Raw genomic sequence first — 21,799 nt, 5'->3', positions numbered from 1 at the left:
TGAGCGTTTCCACTACCTGGCCCCATCCTCTCCATCAAATACCTGAGCTGATGAATATTTTGGCCAAGTGGCTTGTTAGGAAAGGCTGTGCCTGGGGAAGCAGGTGGATGACAGAGAAGAACAAGAAAAACGACACTGCACCAAGAGCCAAGCGCTAGGAAAAGCGCTTCACACACATTGTATCCTCTGGTTTCCACGTAATCACACGGGCAAGATCGCTCATCATGACAGATGAGGCCATGGGTAGGGCGGCCCCGTGGCTGGGGATGGAAGTGCCATCTGTCCTGTCCAGGGCCGGCACTTAGCAGCGAAACCAGACATGTGGTTCCTGCAGTCCCACGAGCACAGTCCAGCCTCCAATATCAGAGTAGGACTGCCTAGATCTTCTCCACAAAATCCTCCAGAAAGGGTTCACTCCACTCCCACTGCGGGGCTGCTGGAAGGGCCATGGCAGTGATGACAACTTGCTGCCTGCAGCCTTCTTCCCTGCTGTCTGTTCTGTGCAGCAGAGGTGATCATTTCAAAGCCTAAACTGGATTACATCCTACACTAACTCAGACCCTCCAGGGGCTTCTCCTTACCCTTAGAATAAAACCCAGAATTTACCCTCCTGCCCTCCAAACAAGAACCTCCTTCCATATCCAAACACCCGCCAGGTTCATTCCTGCCTCTGGAGGGTTGCCGGACTTGTGAGAAGAGGGGAAAAGATGCTCAGTTAAATTCGAATTTCAGACAAAGGATGATTTTTCTCTTGAGTAAGCTGCATGCAGTATTTGTCATATGTGAAAGTGAAAGTGTAGTCGCTTAGTGTCTGACTCTTTGTGACCCTGTGGACTATAGTCCACCAGACTCCTCTGTCCATGGAATTCTCCAGGCAAGGATACTGGAGTGGGTAGCCAGTCCCTTCTCCAGGGCATCTTTCCGACCCAGGGATCAAACCCGGGTCTCCCGTATCGTGGGCAATTTTTTTTATCATCTAAGCCACCAGGGAACCGCCATTTATCACATACTCACAATTCAATAAATAAAACACTCTACCTGAAATTCATGATCATTAGTCATCCTGTATTTTACCTGGTAACCCCACACCTCAGGCTTCGGCATCCACGCTCTTTCTACCTGAAACACTCTTCCTCTCAGAGAGCGCATGCCTCCCTCTCTTCCCTCCTACACACTATGCTCCAACTTTTCCTGAGAAGCCTTCCATGATCTGCTTACCTGGCCACTCTACCTCCTTACTCTGCTTTTCCTTGGCACGAAAACCACATGCAGAAATTATCTGACCTACGGGATGGCTACTGTCTGCTGCCCCAACGAATGTAAGCTCCTTAAGGACTTCAGTTGGCCTGCTCAGTGCTCTTTCCTCAATCCGGAGAACAGGGCCTGGCACACAACAGGTCCTCAATCATTACTTGTTACATACTGAATGAAAAAGTGGGTGACTTGAGTGTTACAGATATTCATTATAAGGATACTCTTTTCCTTTTAAGTGGCACAATGTATGTTCATCATTGTATTAGAATCTTTCAACAACACCCTGAGGCAAGCATGGCAGGCTTTACCTTGAGGAAATGTTCTAGGCCACACAGGTAGGAGCTGAATCCAGACAGACATTTTTTTTTTTTTTTCATGGAAAGGCATTTTAAACATAGCAGTGTATACATATCAAACCCCAACTCCCAAGCTATCCATGAATTTTCTGCAATATGCAGTGCTGCCCCCGACCATGCGGGGGAAGGCAGGAATATCAGAAACAGAAAGTATGGAATCAATCATGTGCAAGAGAGCCGAGGGCTGGGAAGACCTGAGACAGGACTACTCAGGATATTAGGGAAGGATAGGACTTCAAGAGAAACTGCTGTGAGTTTTCAACACACCCCAAACCAGTGGGGTTCTAATGAGAGGATGTCAGAGTTTCAAACTGCTGCTGCTGCTGCTGTCACTTCAGTCGTGTCCGACTCTGTGTGACCCCACTGACGGCAGCCCACCAGGCTCCCCCGACTCTGGGATTCTCCAGGCAAGAACACTGGAGTGGGTTGCCATTTCCTTCTCCAATGCATGAAAGTGAAAAGTGAAAGTGTCCGACTCTTTGCAACCCCATGGGCTGCAGCCCACCAGGCTCCTCCATCCATGGGATTTTCCAGGCAAGAGTACTGGAGTGGGGTGCCATTGCCTTCTCCTGAGTTTCAAAAATTCATCCCAAATCTCTGTGGGAAGAGACCTGTCAATTTCCTTTAAACAGGAGAGGCAACAAATTCTTCTTCTGTCATGAACTATTCAGATAATAGAGAGATGCTTCTTACACTGCACACAGGCAAACTCGGCCCCTCTGGACCTGCATTCACACTGAGGACACTAGAGCCACAGTCACCCAGCTGATAAAAGTGGTCACATTCCAGCCACCAAGGACAGAGCTCCTCTTTTGTGGCAGTGTGCAATTTAGCCTTAAGTGTAGATCCAGGCAAATAACGCTGAGTGACAATAAGAAAGGGCTTCCCAGGTGGCGCTGGTAGTAATGAACCCACCTGCCAATGCAGGTAGATGGAAGAGACGCAGGTTCGATCCCTGGGTCGGGAAGATCCTCTGGAGAACAGCATGGCAACACACTCAAGTATTCTTGCCTGGACAGAGGAGCCTGGCGGGCTACAGTCCATAGGGTGGCAAAGAGCACACAGGACTGAAGCGACTGAACACACACACATGCAAAACAGCTCTTCTTTGGCAGTAGTACGCGATTTTGCCTGAAGCGTACATTTAGGCAAATAATGCTGAGTGACAATAAGAATAAAAGCTGGGCCAGAAAACTGTGCCTTCTAATATAATTGGCTAATTCCATCTAACAGTCTAACCTGATCCTCTGCATTCCCCTATAGATAAAGTATTAAAGAGCATTATATTAAAACCGCTAATAAGTGCTCAAAATGCCCTTGCTTCATGTCTCAAACTTAATGTTTTTAGCAGAATTTAATCTTAAAATTTTACAAAAACAATTCTTCAAGATTAGAAAGATGATAGCTGGTGAAGTCACCCACTTAGAACAAAGAGACAAAAAAGCTATCAACTACTTCAAAAAATGCTTTAAATAGTCATTCGTTCAATAAATATGTGTGTCAGGCACTATTATTCCTGTAAACAAAACAGACAAAAATCTCTCTGGAGATGACTTTTCATATACCTTTTCTTAATGCTGGATGTTGATGGTCACCCCAAGACCTTCGCACTGACTGTTCCCCAAACCTGTTAAATACCTGTATCAGACTTCTGAACCTCTTCCTCTCTCACTTCCTTCAATATGGTGCTCACACGTCCTCCTCCCATTTTTTCAGTAGGGCATTTTCTGAACATGCTATCTAAAACTGACACCATCACTCCTCATGAGCATTTTGAGTTCCATCTGTTTTATTTCTCTCCACAGCTCTACTGTAATCTAAAAGATATATATTTTACTTTTTGTTGCCCGTCCCCTCCTATAAAACATAACCTTAAGAAGTGTTTGCCTTTTGGCTCGCTGTCATATGCCCAGCATCCAGAAAATCCTAGTAGCAATGAATTTCCCTGGTACCCAGACTATGGATTGTCTTATTTCCCAGTAAGAGGAACCAAGGGGACTTACAGAAAACACCCAGGGTTATGTCAAAAGGCCTCAGAAGACAATATGCATTGGCTCCCACTGGTCAAAGAAGGAGTAATATGAGAACTAGAAAGAAAATAATTGGAATGGATCAAACATATCAAATATAGTTCATTCAAAGCCTTGATTGAAACAAGGTGCTGATTGAAACAACAAGCATTAAAACAAGCAACCAACCAAACTACTGGTCACCAGTGGAAGATGGCAGGAAATCAACAGAGAAATCAAGGTTTCCTTTATGAACTGTTCCTCAGGGTAACCAAATACCAGATGAGGACTCATTTCTCTATATAGAGTATTCCTGATATATTACGAACGAATCCTGATGAATCCAGGCAGTAATTATCGTTGGCTGCTGATATCACAAAAAGAGAAAAAGCTAGGCATTTTATGTGTCTCCTGCACATTTAATATCATCCATGAAACAATTTTGAAAAAAATATTAAGCCTGACTCTGATCAAGCCTCAGATCTACTATCAATTTACAGGAAATACAGGGTTGGGGAAGTAGGTTATCCAACAACATGGGGATACAGTCATAAAAACTCAGAGTACAACAAATTCTTCTAAGAGTACAGAGTACAACAACAGCTTCTAAGGCAAGTAAAGTTTTGTCAGTGAAAAATTACAAGGGGCACCAACAGTTGTAATTTATGGTTATTGCTTGAAACTCCATTCAAATAATAAACTTCAGGTTACAAAATGGTCTACAAAATGTGAATAGTAATCTGATATTCGAAGATATTATGGAATTCTGTGATTTTAAAAATACGGAACAGTTTTAGTAGTTTTAAAAAAGAGCCTCTTTTAAAGGTATGTGGTGAAACATTCACAGATGATGGGATTTGGGGGATTTGCTTCAAAATAACCATCTGGGAGAAGTGTCAATGAATGAGATTGGCCACAAACTGACACTTATTGAATCTGTGTCCCAGACATACAGAATTTCCTTATATCTGTTTCTTTTACATAGGTTTGACATTTTCCACATTAAAAAAAGTTTAAAACATAAAACTTTACAAATGTCTTACTGGTATATAATATGAATGATCAGAGACAATGTTTAAAAGTTTGTAAAAACACAAATTGGAGATGACTGCATCAAAGCCCCCATCTGCCACATGTTTCTAAAGAGCAAACAGGTAATGGTTTGGGGTTTGGCAAGTCCCTTTTAATTTCTGGAAGGTGGAGGTCAGAGTAAGAAATCTCAATCTAAATGTTGTAGTTTGTGAAAATAATAATAATTTAAAAAGAGAAACAAAAAAGATATAAAACTAAATGTTGAGTATGTGAAACTGACAAACAGGAGTGGTCATAAAAGAACGAACTCAGAAGGAGGTAGAGGTTGAGGGAAACTGAGAGATCATTTAAGCCGACGACAAATACTGTTTGGTAAAATCAGGATTGTTTTAAAAAAGTGGTTTCTAAAGATGTCTTAGAATTCAGGTAATAAAAGCCACAAAAAACACACAGATAAAGAAGATAAAATAAAGGCTGAATTCAAGAACTGAAAAGAACAAGATCATAAATCTCTGCCACCTCCTGTGTTGCCAAAATATATTATCTCACAGAAAGAGAATTTCCTGTGTCAAATGGCTAAACATTTAAAAGGTGTGTGTGGGTAATCTCAGGCAACAGTCTAGTGGTATTTTTAAAGTACTCCCTGACCTGTCCCAAGATGTTAGTTATATTTTCTCATTCAGGTTTTCTCCTGCAACCTGAACAGTCTATTCTTTACCACGGCCCACTTTGACAAATTAGTCTGTGAGACACCATTTCCAAGATATCTTTAGCAGCCAACATAGTCCATAAATCCAAATCATTGTACTGGTTATTAGGATTTCATTTCATGCTCACATTCACAAACATTTAAGCTTTCAGCCTTTGCTGTTGGGCATTAATCTTGGCATTAATCAACGGATTAAGTACGCTGAATTTAAACTCAAGGTTAATAGCACGCTCAGCCAATATTAGTTTTACATATTGCCAAGGGAGAACAGGAAGACACAGAGAGCTTTATGTCTGTTTTTTTCTGAAACATAAGAAACAGACTGATGAGTAAGGCATGAAATTGCTTCTTTTCTTCCTTTATGAGGGACTCACACATACCGGTGGGTGTGCACACAGACACAGACACACACACAGACACATACAGTCACTCACTCAACCAGTCCAAATTGGCATTTGAAGCAACAGCTTGTACACATCCTAAGATCTAGCAATCAATCACTGAGCAATTGAATGGCAACATAAGTCCTTAAAAAAATAGTACAAACAAATTAAGAAGTCTGGCAGGGTGTGATGGTTGCTAGTTGCTATAATAATTGTGTAGACAGCAAGAACGTGTGGGCATCAAATATATCAGCACCATCTATCAATATAATATCAATAGGGGTAAAGACATTTATTCTCAATTGTGTAAAAGCTGATAGCAGTAAAAGGCTCTTCGGAGGGCTAAGTTAATAATACCTGAAACAATGACATTCAGAGTAATTACTTGATAGGCTCTTGTCTCTAACGGGAGTAGTTACGTGGCTCACAAAAACAGATACAGAAAATGAACTGCCCGATGATCTGGAAATGCAAGCTGGTTAACGGACACGAATCATTCATTTGCTCCCACCTGAGTACTTGGTTTTCATGAGTTGTATCTTCAGGAGAATTGGTGCTGTTTTGGTGGGGGAGGGGGCTAGTAAATCATTAAAATTATGAGTATTTGAAAACGAGCAATGAAGACTGATTAATGGAAACCAGCTAACTTAGAGCTGTATGTCAAACACAGGTGGATTTGAGAATAGAACTGAACGCAAAGGCAACGATGACAAATGACTTCATTTGAGCTCAGCTTTCATTCGATGTGAAAGGGCAACAGTAATGGTGAGTGCAGAGGGACTAAGCAACTAAACCTCTCGGAGCCTCTAAGATGCAGCTCTCAGAGCTGGGGAGAGGTTGGAACCGCACTGTGCGTTGGAGGTGTCCGGGACACACAGGCTCACTCATGCTTCATTCTTCTTTCTGCCTGCCACCCGGGAAGGGCAATGCTGAGACTTTTAGCACCACACCCAGTCCCTAACACAGCGTCAGACACAGTACAAGCATCTGTGGGGATGACGAAGGGTAAACACTGATGGCTTTACCTTCTGAGAGTCCCCGTAGAGGCTGGTAGACTACTAGTTGGTGAGGGGAAGAGTAGAAGTTTCAGGGGAAGAAAAATGCAGGAAAAGTGCCGTCTTCTAAGACTGGTCTGAATCTAAATGCCTCAATTCAACTAGTGACTGACTATGGGAGATATTTTACTTCATGTCCTCTTTCATATTTGTCAAAGCTCTGAAGTTAAACGTACATGGAAACAAGAACTGGCTCTTCAATTTTTGTTGTTGTTCAGTCCCTAAGTCAAGTCTGACTCTTTGCAACCCCATGGACTGCAACACACCAGGGTCCCCTGCTCTTCACTACCTCCCAGAGTTTGCTCAGATTCATGTCCATTGAGTCGGTGATGCTAATCATCTCATCTCCTGCTCTTCAATAAGGATTAAGAAAAGAATCAAAGTCACCAGTGTATTCACTGACGAAGTAAAAAAAATCAAATGAAGATGTCTGTCAATCACCTTCCCAACTGCAAGAGTAAGCTGGCATACGATACAGGTTAAATGAAGTAACAAAAGAAGGAAAGTGTGAAGAAAGAGGAAAAAAAATAGACAAAAACAGCACCACAAAGCCATAGATGTTGTCCAGGATTTATAGACTACTAGAACAGAATTAACAGGGTTTAGGAATCATTTCTAATAATTTTATTTTAACAATGGCAAGAGTGCACTGCAGCTACACACATCCAGTTCATGATTTTAATGTGAACAAGCATCACATCCTGAGAAAGGAAGCCAAGGAGAACTATATTCTTCTATATTACTAGAAGTCTGCTGCTAAGTTGCTTCAGTTGTGTCCGACTCTGTGCCACCCCATGACGGCAGCCCACCAGGCTCCCCTGTCCCTGGGATTCTCCAGGCAAGAACACTGGAGTGGGTTGCCATTTCCTTCTCCGACTAGAAGTCTAGGGATCTAGAATTAAATGAGATTGGTGAATGAGAACCAGAAATTCATTCTAATTCTAAAAGGAAATCAAGGTCCCAACAGAAAATGTCCCGGGCTATATGACACTCCACAACTGTACTCATATAATGGCAACATCAAAAATCTATCGTGCACAGACATAGAAAACAAACTTATGGTTACCAAAGGGGAAAGGTGTGTGTGGGGGAGGGATAAATTAGGAATTTTGGAGTAACACACACACACTATTTTATATATAAAATAGATAAGCCACAAGGACCTACTATATATCACAGAGAATTATACTCAACATTTTGTAATTATATAGGAAAAGGGGGCTTCCCAGCTGGCGCTAGTGGTAAAGAAACCACCTGCCAGTGCAGGAGACAGAAGAGATGCAAGTTCGATCCCTGGGTTGGGAAGATCCCCTGGAGGAGGGCATGGCAAACAACTCCAGTACTCTTGCCTGGAGTATCCCATGGACAGAGGAGCCTGGCGGGCTACAGTCCATAGGGTCGCAAAGAGTCGGTCACAACTGAAGCAACTTGGCATGTATTTGGGAAAAGAATTTGAAAAAGAATATATATATATATATATATTTTATATATATACACACACATAGACCTGAAACTAAGACAACATTGTAAATCAGCCATAGTTCAATAAAAAAACTAAATACCCTCCTCGAAAGTAAAGTAAAAAAAAAAAAAAAAACTTACTATGAAAGCATCAGTTAAAATAATTATCATTTATCAGGCTCTACTCTAAGCATGGTCCCATATAGACTCAGGAATCCACAAGGTAGATTCTTTAAAAACAAAATTAAAACTTTTATATTATAAAGGAAGAACCTGAGGCACAAAGAGAGCAACTTTTCCAAGAGCACAGAGTTTAGCAAGCATCAGAAACAGAAGCTGAAGTCAAGTGTGAGGCTCTAAGACAGTACTATTGAAAGGCTCATATTGATAACATTTTCTTCTCTTACAGGGTATCTATTAAGATGCTTCGAAAAAAGAAAAAATATTTTCTTTGAGTGCCAGAGTTTCAAGATAATTTTCACATTAAAATTTTGAAGAAGTTCCTAGTTGTTTCCCAGGACCCCTTCCTGGCTCAATTTACCTGTATCCATGCTTTCTCTTCTATTAGACTTTAAAGATAATGAATGCATAGCATGGTGCCAAGCAAATGAATTCTCAGTAACTGTTGACAATCAATGAACATAACAGATGTTCAATAAGTGCTCACTGAACTGAGTTCAGTGGAACAAAAAGAAAAGTCTGATCATTTGCATAAGAAAAGAGTAGAATAGGCAAACGAAGCACCATTCCATGTCCAGGAAGGAGAAAAAAAAAGGTTAAAGGTTCTGAAACAAGACACCCAGGCTCCAACGTCAAGTCTACATGATCTATCACATGTTTATGCAGCCCAGTCTATCCCACACTCCTCTCAATTTACCTCCACAGAGGTTCCCTCTTCTCTCATCTTAGCTACATCCTTCCTTCCCTTCTGGTAGTGGTAGGGTGGCTGTTTCAAAGGAAGGGAACCAGGTCATATGTAATCGCGGTCCTCTTCATCTGAATTCTCCCGCACCTCCCGAGCTCTGGCTCAGGAAATGAAGACCCAGGCTGGAGCGGGCACCTCAAATCCTCTTCCTCTCTCTTCACTTCAGCAGTCCTCCCCAAGATGCAAACGGTTAGGGAGGCATGAAATTAGCTCAGTTTGTCAATCAGGGAGCCCAGTTAGACTGTGGCTAAATTCTATCAAATGGAAATGGGAAAAAATTTTTTGAAAATTGAACTAAATGAGGGACTTTTCCTCAGGGCAGGAAAGGTGCCTTTAGCTGACTTCTCACTGGAGTGAAGGTTCACCCATAGCCCCAGGCCTTACTCCTCTGGAGAAGAAAGTGAGGAGGCGGGCCCCAGGCCACCCAAGCACCCAGTGCACTCAAGTACACACTACAGAATCAACTTGTCAGCAGCCTGCTAGTAAGGTACATCACACACCCAAGTCTCAGAGCTTTTTCATTTCCAAGAGGTATTTTAACTATCATTTACTCTGACGGTTCCCATGATGGCCCTGGGGTGGCCATGGAGCAACCGCATCCAAAAAAAAAAAAGGTCTGACTCTTACAGAGGAAGCCAAGAGGGACAAATCCCACAGATTCCAGGGCCACATGCCCTAGAGCAATGCTGGTTTGGCTTCCATCCCCCATCATCTTAGGCCACAGAGGAGAGACACCTGAACCCCACAAGGAAAAGTATGGCAAAAACATTTCATTTAGCCTCAGAATTGAGGGATTCTCCTCTCTGCACGGGATCACCAGGGAGATGTTACTAAGTACTGGATAAACAACAACAGTACCAAAACTAGGGAGATGGAAGCCAAGAGCCTGCCCAGCGCACAGCCTTAAAGATTAGCCAGCATCCGTTCCACAAGCTCCGAGGGCTACTGCCACTGCCCATAAGGGATGGGGGATAGAGCCAATGGAGTTTTCATTCCCTGCTCAGTTCTCTCCTGTAGCTGGCTCTGAATAAAGTCTTAACCCCACCCCACTCCATCAACCTTTCTAAAGGTGAAATGAATCACTGAAGCACGTAACAGATTCCATGTGGTCTGTAAAAATGCCCTATGACTCTTAAAAAACAAGCTTCTATTTAAATTCAAGGGTACAAATGAAAATGAAGTTTAGATAAAAAGGTGGAAAAAAGGGAGAAAGTTAATAATTCAGTCTGTAAGTACAATAAATAGCAAACTCAGCCAAGAAGCATATGAAAAGATGCTGAACATCATTAATCAGTAAGGAAATACAACCAGCGATACAATGAGTGAGATACTCCCTCATACCCATTCACATGACCATTAGAAAAGAAAAAATAGAAAATAACAAGTGTTGGTAAGAATGTGGAGAAGTTAGAATCTTGTGCACTGTTGGTGGGAATGTAAAACGGCACAGCTGCTATGGAAAAGAGTCTGGTGGTTCCCCAAAACATTAAAAATAGAATTACCATATGATCCAGCAACTCTGTTTCTGGATATATACCCAAAAGAATTGAAATCAGGGTCTCAAAGAGTTATATGTACACTCATGCTCACCGCAGTACCATTCACAACTGATGGAAGATGGAGGCAACCCAAGTGTCCAGTGACAGATGAATGGGTAACAATATGCAGTCTGTATACATAATGGAATATTATTCAGTCTCAAAAAGGAAGGGCATTCTGACACCTGCTATAACATGGATGAACCTTGAGTACACTATACTAAGTGCGATCAGCAGATCACAAAAGACAAATACTGTATATTTCACTTATAGGAGTACTTGGAGTAATCAGAATCTGAGGCAGACACAGCAGAATGGTGGTTGCTGAGGCTGAAAGAAGGAGGAGGCTCTGGAGTCACAGTTTGATAGGAACAGTTTCAGGTTGGCAAGATGAAGCGTTCTGGAGATGGATGGATGGTGGCAATGGTCACACAGCAACATGAATGTACTTAATGACACTGAACTGTACGCTTTATGATTAAGCTGGTACATTTTGTTATGTGTATTTTACTACATTTTTTTTAATTGGTAAAAAAAAAAATTAGTGAACTCAGACTATTTTTTTCCTCAAGGGGGGGGGGAAAATCATGCTACTTGGGGACAGAGGAGAGCAATGAAAAAGGAAATCATAAACTGTTCACATAAAAACAATATACATTTTTAAGCTTTTCAAGTTCCAGGCTTAGCTACGGAACAGACCAACCACACACATCGACTCCACCCCCCGAAAGACACAAGAAGCCTCTCACCTCACTGAGGTAAATAAAAAAAGAGCAGGTGGACCCATCCACTCCGTATTCTGCGTAGCAGGGATCCGAGCGCCACATATTTTTCATCCACTGAAACAACCAGAGGAGGAAGAGCACTGGTGAGCAGCCATTCACTGAGCGGGCACGTCTGCCTAGAGGCTGTGAGATTCCTCCAGCAGTAAAGCCCAGGAGCGCTGGTGGGGAGGGATGTTTTCTCAAGAGCAAGTGCCTCATAGACCCTGGCATGAGAGTGCCCTCCTGGAGACCTACAGTCACACCAGCCCCAGCACGGAGCCTGGAAAACAGCACGGGAATCAAGGCAGGAGCACAGTGTGCACTTAAATCCCATATGGGAGCCATTTAAAATGCTCTGGGGCTCGTCTCGCCATCCTAAGTGATGTCTGAACAGAAAACTTTTCTCTGAAAGCTACTGAGCAGGGAGTGGTCTCCCCAAGGTTTGGCCACATAAATGCAGTGAAAAACAAACAAACAAACGTTAAGAGTCAGAGTGGCCAACAGCGTCTGGGCACTCAACTGCACACGCAAATGTGACATTTAAATAACAATCTGGAGACCTCACAGCTGAGGCCTGGGGACTTGGGAGAAGGGAGCTGGACACTAAATCATGGAAGCCCCTTGTCTTTGGCTCTTGAAGGATCACCCGCTGGAGTATGGGAAAGAGGGAAACGCAATTTCAGACACAGCAGGTGCCTGCAATGCCCCAGCTCTTTCAGTCTGACCAGTTAGTCACTGTTGACTAATCCCATGGAGCTGGCATAAGCAGGGAACGGTTGTCACGGCCACAGCCCCAAACTGGCAGGGCTGATACACCCCCTACATGACTTCCTTAAAGAGGGTTCGATCACCCATCTGCATCGCTGGGGAGGAGAAGAGAGGGAAGGGGAAGCCAGGGGCTGTCAGTGCAGGTCGAGGAGGAGGGGGTAAATGGATATCACTCTTGACTTACCTTGATTTTCCCCTCGCAATGGGGGTAGCCATCCATAGGAGGCAATACACATTTTTCTTGAGCTCCATTAATGATATCTGAAAAAGAGGGAAAAGAACAAAGGATACCATCAAGTTCATGGCAAGTGCGGGGCAGAAAGAGAAACAGAAAAGAGAGGTCTATCCTGGGAACCACGTTGGCTCTGACCCCTCCAGCTGGTGACATGCTGACTGGTCTGCAGTTAGGACTTGACCCAACCACAGCCAGTCTCCAGGGTGGTCGGAGACCTGTGACGGGTGAGGCCAAGTCTGAAAGGAAGAGTCAGGCCAACCATAGTGAATACTTAGAAACTTGCAACTGTGAAACCGAGAAAACAAACAAGTGGGCGGGGCTGAGGGGCGCAGGAAAAGAAGCCAGGAGATTAGGAGGGTCCCTGGGTCAAGCCAGGCTGGGCCACGAGGACAAACTGAGGCCACGAGCAGCTTCATGAACACATGTGCTTGTCACTTACAGAACTGAAAACAGTGGTACAGATGAACTTATTTACAAAACAGAAATAGACTCACAGATACAGAAATCAAACTTACAGTTACTACAGGGGAAAGTGGGGGGCGTAGTGGAGGAATAACTTAGGAGTTTGGGATTAACAGGTACATACTACTATATATAAAATAAATAACAAAGTCTTACTGTTACAGCACAGGGAAATATATTCACTATTTTATAATAACCTGTAAGGGGAAGGAATATGAAAATATATATATATATATATAAAAGAGAAATCATTTTCCTGTATATCTGAAACTAATATAACACTGTAAATCAACTATACTTCAATAAAACAAAACACACAAGTGCCTGAGCTGAGGCAGCCCAGGAGAGAGAGAGGTGAAGGTGTGCAGAGGAACAGAAAGCCCCAAGATGCTTGTGCAAGGTACAACTTCTTACAGACCCAGTTCTTATATTTCCACCAAGATCTCCTTATTCTTCCAATCTTTCCTCCCAATAACTCCCTTTCTATCAGCAAGCTCAAGTGGACTCCTATTCCTTGTAACTACAGAATCAAAACTAAAAAGAATGCCCTCCAGAAGCTTACAGTTAAGTGATGGACAGCAGACAAACTGGTCAACAACTGAACAGTAGCTTAAAAGGCCTTATATTAGGGAGGGCCAGGGAAGGATGCCCATACCAGTCTCCAAGCATCAGAGAAGACTTCCCGCACCCAGAGACATCTCGGCTGAGATGTGAAGGTGCAGGAGTGAGCCAGGTAGGGGGACATGGTAAAGACGGTGTTCAGCGAAACGTCCACATGGAGGACCTGATCTGATGAGAGTGAATGAGGGTGAGGTACTGAGATGCGAAGAGCTGACTCACTGGAAAAGACCCTGATGCTGGGAAAGATTGAAGGCAAAAGGAGAAGGAAGAGGATGAGATGGTTAGATAGCATCACCCACTCCATGGACATGAAATCTGAGCAAACTCCAGGAGACAGTGAAGGACAGGGGAGCCCCGAGTGCTGCAGTTCACGGAGTTGGACATGACTTAGCGACTGAACAACAACAACTGAGAGTCAGACAGGACCCAAACCAGAAAGGCCACGAAGACTCTAGCCTCTGTGCTAAGGGCATGGCTGGTGGAGAACTGGAAAATTTTAAGGAGAAGATAATTATGATCAGGCTTTTGTTTAGGAATGATCATTTTAGTTGGAAATTAGGACACTCCTAAACCTACATGCTTCTCTTCTGGGACCAACTATATTTTCCAGACACACTTGGAAAATGTCCCCATTTCTCACTGCTGACCATTTTCAATTCAAAGTACTGGTCAGATATTAGATCCCAAACTACAATGTCATTTGACAGTGGTATTTAAACAATGTTGATGGCTGCTAGGGCTAAAACAGAAGTCAGTGCAAAGGGAAATTTTAGTTGTACCTGTTCCTTGAAATTCAGTTCATCTGAGAGTCTAAAACAGAAACCCCAGACCTCCTGATTGAGCCTTTTCAATGAGCATTCTACCTGCTAAGGATAACTAGAGCATAAAATCAGTATCTTCCTTATCATAGGTTGGAGGCTGTCAGTTAGTTGATAACATAAAAAACACTTAGCTTGTTGGAGTCTTTGTTTTCCCATCTGTAAAATCAGAATCGCTGCACTTCTATTTCATGCAGGTCTTATTAAATAAGTTAACATTTGTAAAAAGCCTGGTTGGCACTCCTATCGGCTGGTATCAGAGACCACGGCAGGTGCTTAAGAGTTGGCATTTGCTGTATAATTCCACACAACCTTCAATCACTATATCCAGGAAAGCAGTGTTTCAAATGCACAGCTGCTTCTGGAAATGAATTCTCTTTGTTTTTAAAATAACCGCAGGCTTGAATGGTGGATCTCCCGAAAATTCCCCTTCTGTCTCACTCGCACGGCGACAGCCAGCTCCAGTATCCTCAGACAGATGGGCTGCCTTACCAAAAAAGAAAGATACTTTCCAATGACTACTGCTCCAATGACTAATTCCAATTTTGCTCACATTCAACAAGCAAATAAGAGGCAGCACAGGTTCCGAGAAACTAAGCAGAGTCTAGAACTGCTGAAGTTTGCGGGTAACTGAACATTTAAGGGATCCGTAGAGGTCAGTAGGTTTCCCAGGTGGTGCTAGTGGTAAAGAAGCCCCCTGCCAACGCATGAGACATAAGAGACTCAGGTTCAATCCCTGAGTTGGGAAGATCCCCTGGAGAAGGGCATGGCAACCCACTCCAGTATTCTTGCCTGGAGAATCCCATGGATAGAGGAGCTTGGTGGGCTGCAGTCCATAGAGTTGCAAAGAGTCAGACAAGACTAGAGCGACCTATCATGCATGCATGCATTAGGGGGTCAGTACCTCTCTTACGTTACACACAATAGGGATTATTCTAGTTCTGGACGTTTGGAGCCAGAAGTGGAGGTATGCTAATGTGGGGCAAAGAGAAACCACCAGGTGATAAAATTAACCAGCAGGTCCATGAAGGGTGCAGGCAAAGCCTGGTTGCTGGCAGTGTGGGTCCACATCATCTAAGAGTTTCAAGGAAAAAAACTATGTTATGCCAACTTTTTCTGCAAAGGGCTAGACAATAAATATTTAAGGCTGGGCAGGCCACATGGTCGCTGGGATGTAGCCGTCACAACAGGGGGAATGGAATGATGTGTGTGGCTGTGTTCCAATAAAACTTTATTTACAAAAACAGGTTCAGACCCTGCTTTTTGCTATGCTAAGAGAACCCCCAAAAGAGGATCCTCGCTTCTTCAAAGACCTGCTGAACTGACGTTTTAAAGGACATCTGCAGGTACTCTCCTGCCAGGTGTGCCCTTCCTCCACACACTTAACACCCTTCCTCCTTTAAAACTGAGTTGGAGCATCCATCCCCACCTGAAGAAAGCTGAGATCCTTCCTCCCTATCCCTATGTTCAATCAAGACTGAGTTAGGATTGAGGGCTGCCCCTTCAGCTCCTGGCCCTCCCATGGCAGTGAGCAATCCTGTTCTCTTTTTTGCATCTGTCCACCCCCTTTCCTAGGACATGAGAACATTGTGGGAAGGTTATGTCTTTCTGCACCATCACCAGGCATTCAGCAAGTGCTGCTGGACTGAATGAACACTCACATGTTCTGCCTGACCCCCACCTCCCCCACTGCCACATACACAGACACCTGACACTTTGGATCAAGGAGAAGGAGACTAAGCTGAGACCTCAGTGTTTTTTATTTCTCTACTAAGCAGCAGTGTGTCAGCTAATCCACCAGGGGCTTCCCTGGTGGCTCAGAGGTTAAAGCGTCTGCCTCTAATGCGGGAGACCTGGGTTCGATCCCTGGGTCGGGAAGATCCCCTGGAGAAGGAAATGGCAACCCACTCCAATACTCTTACCTGGAGAATCCCATGGACAGAGGAGCCTGGTGGGCTACAGTCCATGGGGTCGCAAAGAGTCAGACACGACTAAGCGACTTTAACTAACTAACTAAGCAGCAGTGTGTCAGCTAATCCAACAGGGCTCCTCTGCATTTCCATGATCTTAGGAGGGCTTTTTTCGCTATTTGTTACACAGTGATGGGTTTGAATAGATGGCAGCTTCCAGAAGTGCAGTTCGTGGCTGAAGGCTCTGCGGTAGGTGGGATCTGTGAAAGGGAGACACAGGAAGTGCCAGCCTTTTTTCTGAGCACGGGGTTGAAATGCTCCCAGAATCCAACCACCAGTAAGTAACCTGAACAAGACCCTCCACTACCCCCCAAGCCCTGAGGAGTCTCAGCACCTCACAGGGCAGTTCCCCATCTTGCTTCCATCACGAGGACAAAAACCCAATGAATCATGTTTTTATTAGATTTTTCTAATAGAAACAGAAGACTTTTCTATCTCTGGAAGAGCCTCCAATCTCAGTTCATTCCAGTCACTCAGTCACGTCTGACTCTTTGTGACCCCATGGACTGCAGCATGCCAGGCTTCCCTGTCCATCACCAACTCCCGGAGCTTGGTCAAATTCATGTCCATCAAGTCCATGATGCCATCCAACCATCTCATCCTCTGTCACTCCCTTCTCCTCCTGCCTTCGATCTTTCCCAGCATCAGGGTCTTTTCAAATGAGTCAGTTCTTCGCATTGGGTGGCCAAAGTATTGGAGCTTCAGCTTCAGCATCAGTCCTTCCAATGAATATTCATGACTGATTTCCTTTAGGATGGACTGGTTTGATCTCCTTACAGTCCAAGGGACTCTCAAGAGTCTTTTCCAACACCACAGTTCAAAAGCATCAATTCTTCGGTGCTCAGCTTCCTTTATGGTGCAACTCTCAAATCCATACATGACTACCAGAAAAACCATAGCTTTGGCTAGATGGACCTTTGCCGGCAAAGTAATGTCTCTGCTTTTTAACACGACTGCTTTTCAAGGGGCATTTAGCTTACTGCTCATGAGGCCCCTCCAGAAAAGGAGACAGGATTCTGCCAAGATATGTTACTAGAAGGTTCTTCCTGCTGTTTTCCCCACCCTCCCCCACCTGTCAAATTGTTTTATTAACGGTGAAAGGGCAAGGTACTAATATAAAATGCAAATGTAAAATAAGATGCTAATGCAAGCAAAGAAACTCAGCTCTTACTATTGTTCAGGATCCAGTTTCATTTCTCACCGTCATAACCAGCCCAAGTAGTGCCCCGCACTGAAAACATCACCTCTGAACTGATTCTGTGGTGCTGTCAACCAGGTATTAGAAAAAACGCAGGATATCTAGGTGTGAAAACTCTGTTGTTTTATCAGAGTAGTAAGAGATCAAATATTAGGCTGAATCTAAGAGAACAGTTTTATTATCAAAAATGCTCACAACTCAGGAAGAGCACATGTACTGCAGGAGAAGTGACAGAAGATGCCATAAACACATCCAGAGCGAGGTGTTCCTGTCAAGCGTGGAAACAGATTCTCCCCGACAGCCCTAACATGTGTATACAGATTGAGAGAGACACAATGGGATTTCAACTATACATTTGGAAGTGACAGAGACCAAGAGATATGGAACCAGGCAGATAGATGTTTTTAACTCATGCTTTTCTCTGCCCGAGGAAGGAAGGAAAGTGGGAGAGAATGGGGTGGAAGTAAATGGTGAAGACAATCTCAGAGGGATGGTGACAACAGAAAAAGGGTGATTCAGGAAATGAAGGTGGATGATTGTGACCTCTCAAGATATATGACCAGCCTTTTGAAAGTGCTGGTACACATATTGTCACATTTTACACTCACCACATCCTCCTGAACAAGGAAGGCAATTACCTCATCTTATGGTTTGGAAAAAGGCTTCAAAATCCTCAGCATCTACCTCCAAACTCAGCCCACAGTTACTTGGAATTTCTCCCCAAAGCCTGTGGCTTGCCATGTGCTGAGATGTCAAAGCCGCATCCTTGAAAGATATGGTCTGTATCCTCGAGGAGCTCCCCAGGGCTTGAGGAGCAACCACATACAGCAGAGTGAGGCACACATCAGCGGAACCCCTCCTCAGATAAACCTCCTGAAAGGCTGGACAGCCACCCTTTGGCTAGCCCCCACCTACTGCCGGGCACCCTGGCAACTCTGCAGAATTTTTTTTAAACAAATAAATGAACTACCGTTACAAAGGGATCAAGAGCCTCAGTTCCAGAGAAGTGCAGGGAGGAGAAGGAGAATGAGCCACAGAAGAAAGGGGGTGAGCATTCCTCACTGGGAATCCCTAAACCAGAAACTCTGAGTTCCAGACCACACACTAAAGAAGCTGAAGGAATCTGAGTTCCACACGAGGAAAACGACAGAAGGAGCAGCAGTGAAAAAAAGATTTGTTTCCTATGCAGAGAGGGAGGAAGTGGACCCATTCCCTGGGTGAATTACTGATATTCATGCCTTATCAGTATTTAAAAAGAGAGGCTTATAGTTTTGTGAGATATGATCTTCATGAGTTCTATGCTAACTGTCCTGATGCAGTCACAAACCAAGCACAGACACTGGGCACCACACAAGGAAACCTTTATCTTTTAACTGCGCAGTTCAATGCACATACATGGAGATGCTGTTGTGTTTTTAAAGTAAACGATCAACCATGCAGCATCATAGAACACTCACCTACTCAAACTCACATTAACTTAATGATAACCATTGCTCATTTTGAAGGACAAAAGTGATCCAGAAATATAGTTATAAAAAGAAACTCGTAACAAGAATCTGGCAGCCAGGTGTCACTCTGAATCTGATTCTGTCAATGCTTGTGGGTGGTACCACCTGTAAGAAAGTCAGCTACAAGCTTCTGGTTGATGATGATAAAGTGAGGACGTGGAGGGGAAGGGAGTGGATGTGTGTGTGGAGGGAGGTGGAGGCTGAGGAGGAGGTGGGAGAAAAGAAGAGAGGTGTGGTTGTAAGTGAGCCCCACACAGAAGAAGTTATTTCAGAATGAAAGCTGACCCTCCTAAGAGAGCCTCCTTTGTGAAAGCTCACTTTTCTGAGTATTAATTATAGCAAAGGCAACATGTGTTTTGAAGTGGCATTTCTTTTTAAGAACTTGTAAAACACGGTGCCATTAATTTTTTAATCTAGAACTCAACAGGCATCGATAGGTTAAGTGTTTCTGATTTCCTTACCATCACTATTTTAACAGAAAAGGGGGGAAAAGATAGAAAAAGTGTTTTAGAAGCCTCTCAGAAACCTCAAAAAACACGACCATCTGTCCACCTCCGGAAGTTTTAGGAAACCTAGTTCAACCTCCTCGTCCAGTTCCGTTGCCAACAGCTCAGATAACCATCTTCATGAGTGAGGGCCTGATCCGCCCAAAGGTACCCCACGCATATTTCCTCTTAAAAGATAAAGGGTCTCCAGTGATCTGCTTTGTGTGTAAGACAAGGAAGTGCTTCTCTGGGAACACCTGATAGGAACACACAGCCCCAGTTATCAGATGGCCCCTGCAGGGCGCCCACGTGAGCACTGCGCCAGCCGGGAGCCGACTCCAGCTCTGCGCTCAGCCTGGAGACCAGGCTCTTGCCAGCACCTCTGTCAGCTGGCCTCGTGTCAGGAGTTAATAGCAATAAATCGGACAGAAATCAGCCATGGTGAAATGTAATCTCCCATTAAAGGTGACCTCACCAGTCATTCTCAGCTTGGCAAATATTCATTCAGGGCCACTTTATATCTGCATTATGAAAAACTGATTTAATTTCTATAACTGAATCATGTACACATATTCCAGACCCAGGGCCCACAGGAACAGGAAACTCTCTGCCCCCTGAAGGAGCTGGGGCAGTCATGATGGGTAATGGGGCATGACACACTCAGACTCCCAGGGATGGACAATGAGCGCCTTGAGAAGGGTTGTCTGCGTTTTGTTGGTCTTGTTTGGGTTTTCAGCCCAAGAAGCTAGAAATGCAATCACTGTACCAAAGAATTTGAGAGTTGCAAAGGACTTTCTGAAGCCATATTAGTAAGCTGTTGACTTTTCCTGATTCACAAGAATGCACTGAGTGATGAAGTGCCTTCCTTATTCAGTGATTTAACAAAATTCACTAATTACCTCCCATGCACAATGCATTCTGAAACCCTGGCCTCTGTCTTTTAACTCAAGATTGTTTCCACTTCTGGCTTTTGGTATTAAAAGGCACACTACCACCAGTATATTCATGTTCTACTCTAGAAATCTGAACAGTCAACACTGAAGAATAAAATGACCAATTTTCACTTGTCTCTGAATAAGTACTCCAAGGGCCTCATGGACTTGCTAAAAACCCAGAGCTACAGTCTGACACTGTTTCCCCATCTACTTCCCATGAAGAAATGCTATAGGCATACTGGAAGTCAATAGGAAAATCACATTTTATGAAGTTTTCCAATTATGCACAGCTTTTCAAGGATGGTATTAATGTGTAAAAAGAAAGAAATTGTGAGGACTATGAAAATACATTGCCAAGTATAATCAATGTCAAAATTTCAAATCATAGTAATAGCTAAATAAACCTATATTATTTATGTTTTCTTCTGTTACACCCTGTGTATATTCATGTTCTACTCTAGAAATCTGAACAGTCAACACTGAAGAATAAAATGACCAATTTTCACTTGTCTCTGAATAAGTTCTCCAAGGGCCTCATGGACTACTAGTTATGACCAACCTAGAAAGCATATTGAAAAGCAGAGACATTACTTTGCCAACAAAGGTCCATCTAGTCAAGGCTATGGTTTTTCCTGTGGTCATATATGGATGTGAGAGTTGAACTGTGAAGAAAGCTGAGCGCCAAAGAATTGATGCTTTTGAACTGTGGTGTTGGAGAAGACTCTTGAGAGTCCCTTGGACTGCAAGGAGATCCAACCAGTCCATTCTGAAGGAGATCAGCCCTGGGATTTCTTTGGAAGGAATGATGCTAAAGCTGAAACTCCAGTACTTTGGCCACCTCATTCGAAGAGTTGACTCATTGGAAAAGACTCTGATGCTGGGAGGGATTGGGGGCAGGAGGAGAAGGGGATGACAGAGGATGAGATGGCTGGATGGCATCACTGACTCGATGGATGTGAGTCTGAGTGAACTCCGGGAGTTGGTGATAGACAGGGAGGCCTGGCGTGCTGCGATTCATGGGGTTGCAAAGAGTCGGACACGACTGAGCGACTGAACTGAACTGATCGCTTATATGTGGAATAAAAAAAAAAAAAAAAAAGAATTTACTTACAAAACAGAAACAGACCCAAAAACATAGAAAACAAACTTATGGTTACCAAAGTGAAAGGTAGGGGAGATAAGTTAGGAGACTTGGATTGGCATGTGCACACTACCATATATAAAATAGATAACCAACAAGGACCTACTGAAGGGCAAAAGGACTCTACTGAATATTTTTTAATAACCTATCAAGGAAAAGAATCTGATATGTG

General features: G+C 43.6%; 1 protein-coding gene across 9 annotated transcripts in view; it reads right to left on the bottom strand.

Annotated features, from left to right (window-relative positions):
- MGAT5 (mannosyl (alpha-1,6-)-glycoprotein beta-1,6-N-acetyl-glucosaminyltransferase) overlaps positions 1–21,799 on the bottom strand; it is a 397,064-nt gene that overhangs the window by 159,230 nt on the left and 216,035 nt on the right. For all 9 annotated transcript variants that reach the window (XM_010853631.1, XM_010853633.1, XM_010853634.1 and 6 more), the window contains 2 exons: positions 12,439–12,515; positions 11,472–11,561 (listed from right to left, as the gene is read on the bottom strand). In XM_010853631.1, coding sequence (XP_010851933.1) covers positions 11,472–11,561; positions 12,439–12,515 — 167 coding nt within the window. The remainder of the gene's footprint in view (positions 1–11,471; positions 11,562–12,438; positions 12,516–21,799) is intronic.

This window comes from Bison bison, unplaced genomic scaffold (assembly GCF_000754665.1).
Source record: "Bison bison bison isolate TAMUID 2011002044 unplaced genomic scaffold, Bison_UMD1.0 scf7180017864330, whole genome shotgun sequence".
NCBI classification, from domain to species: Eukaryota; Metazoa; Chordata; class Mammalia; order Artiodactyla; family Bovidae; genus Bison; species Bison bison.
This window is presented reverse-complemented; position numbering and strand designations above follow the sequence as displayed.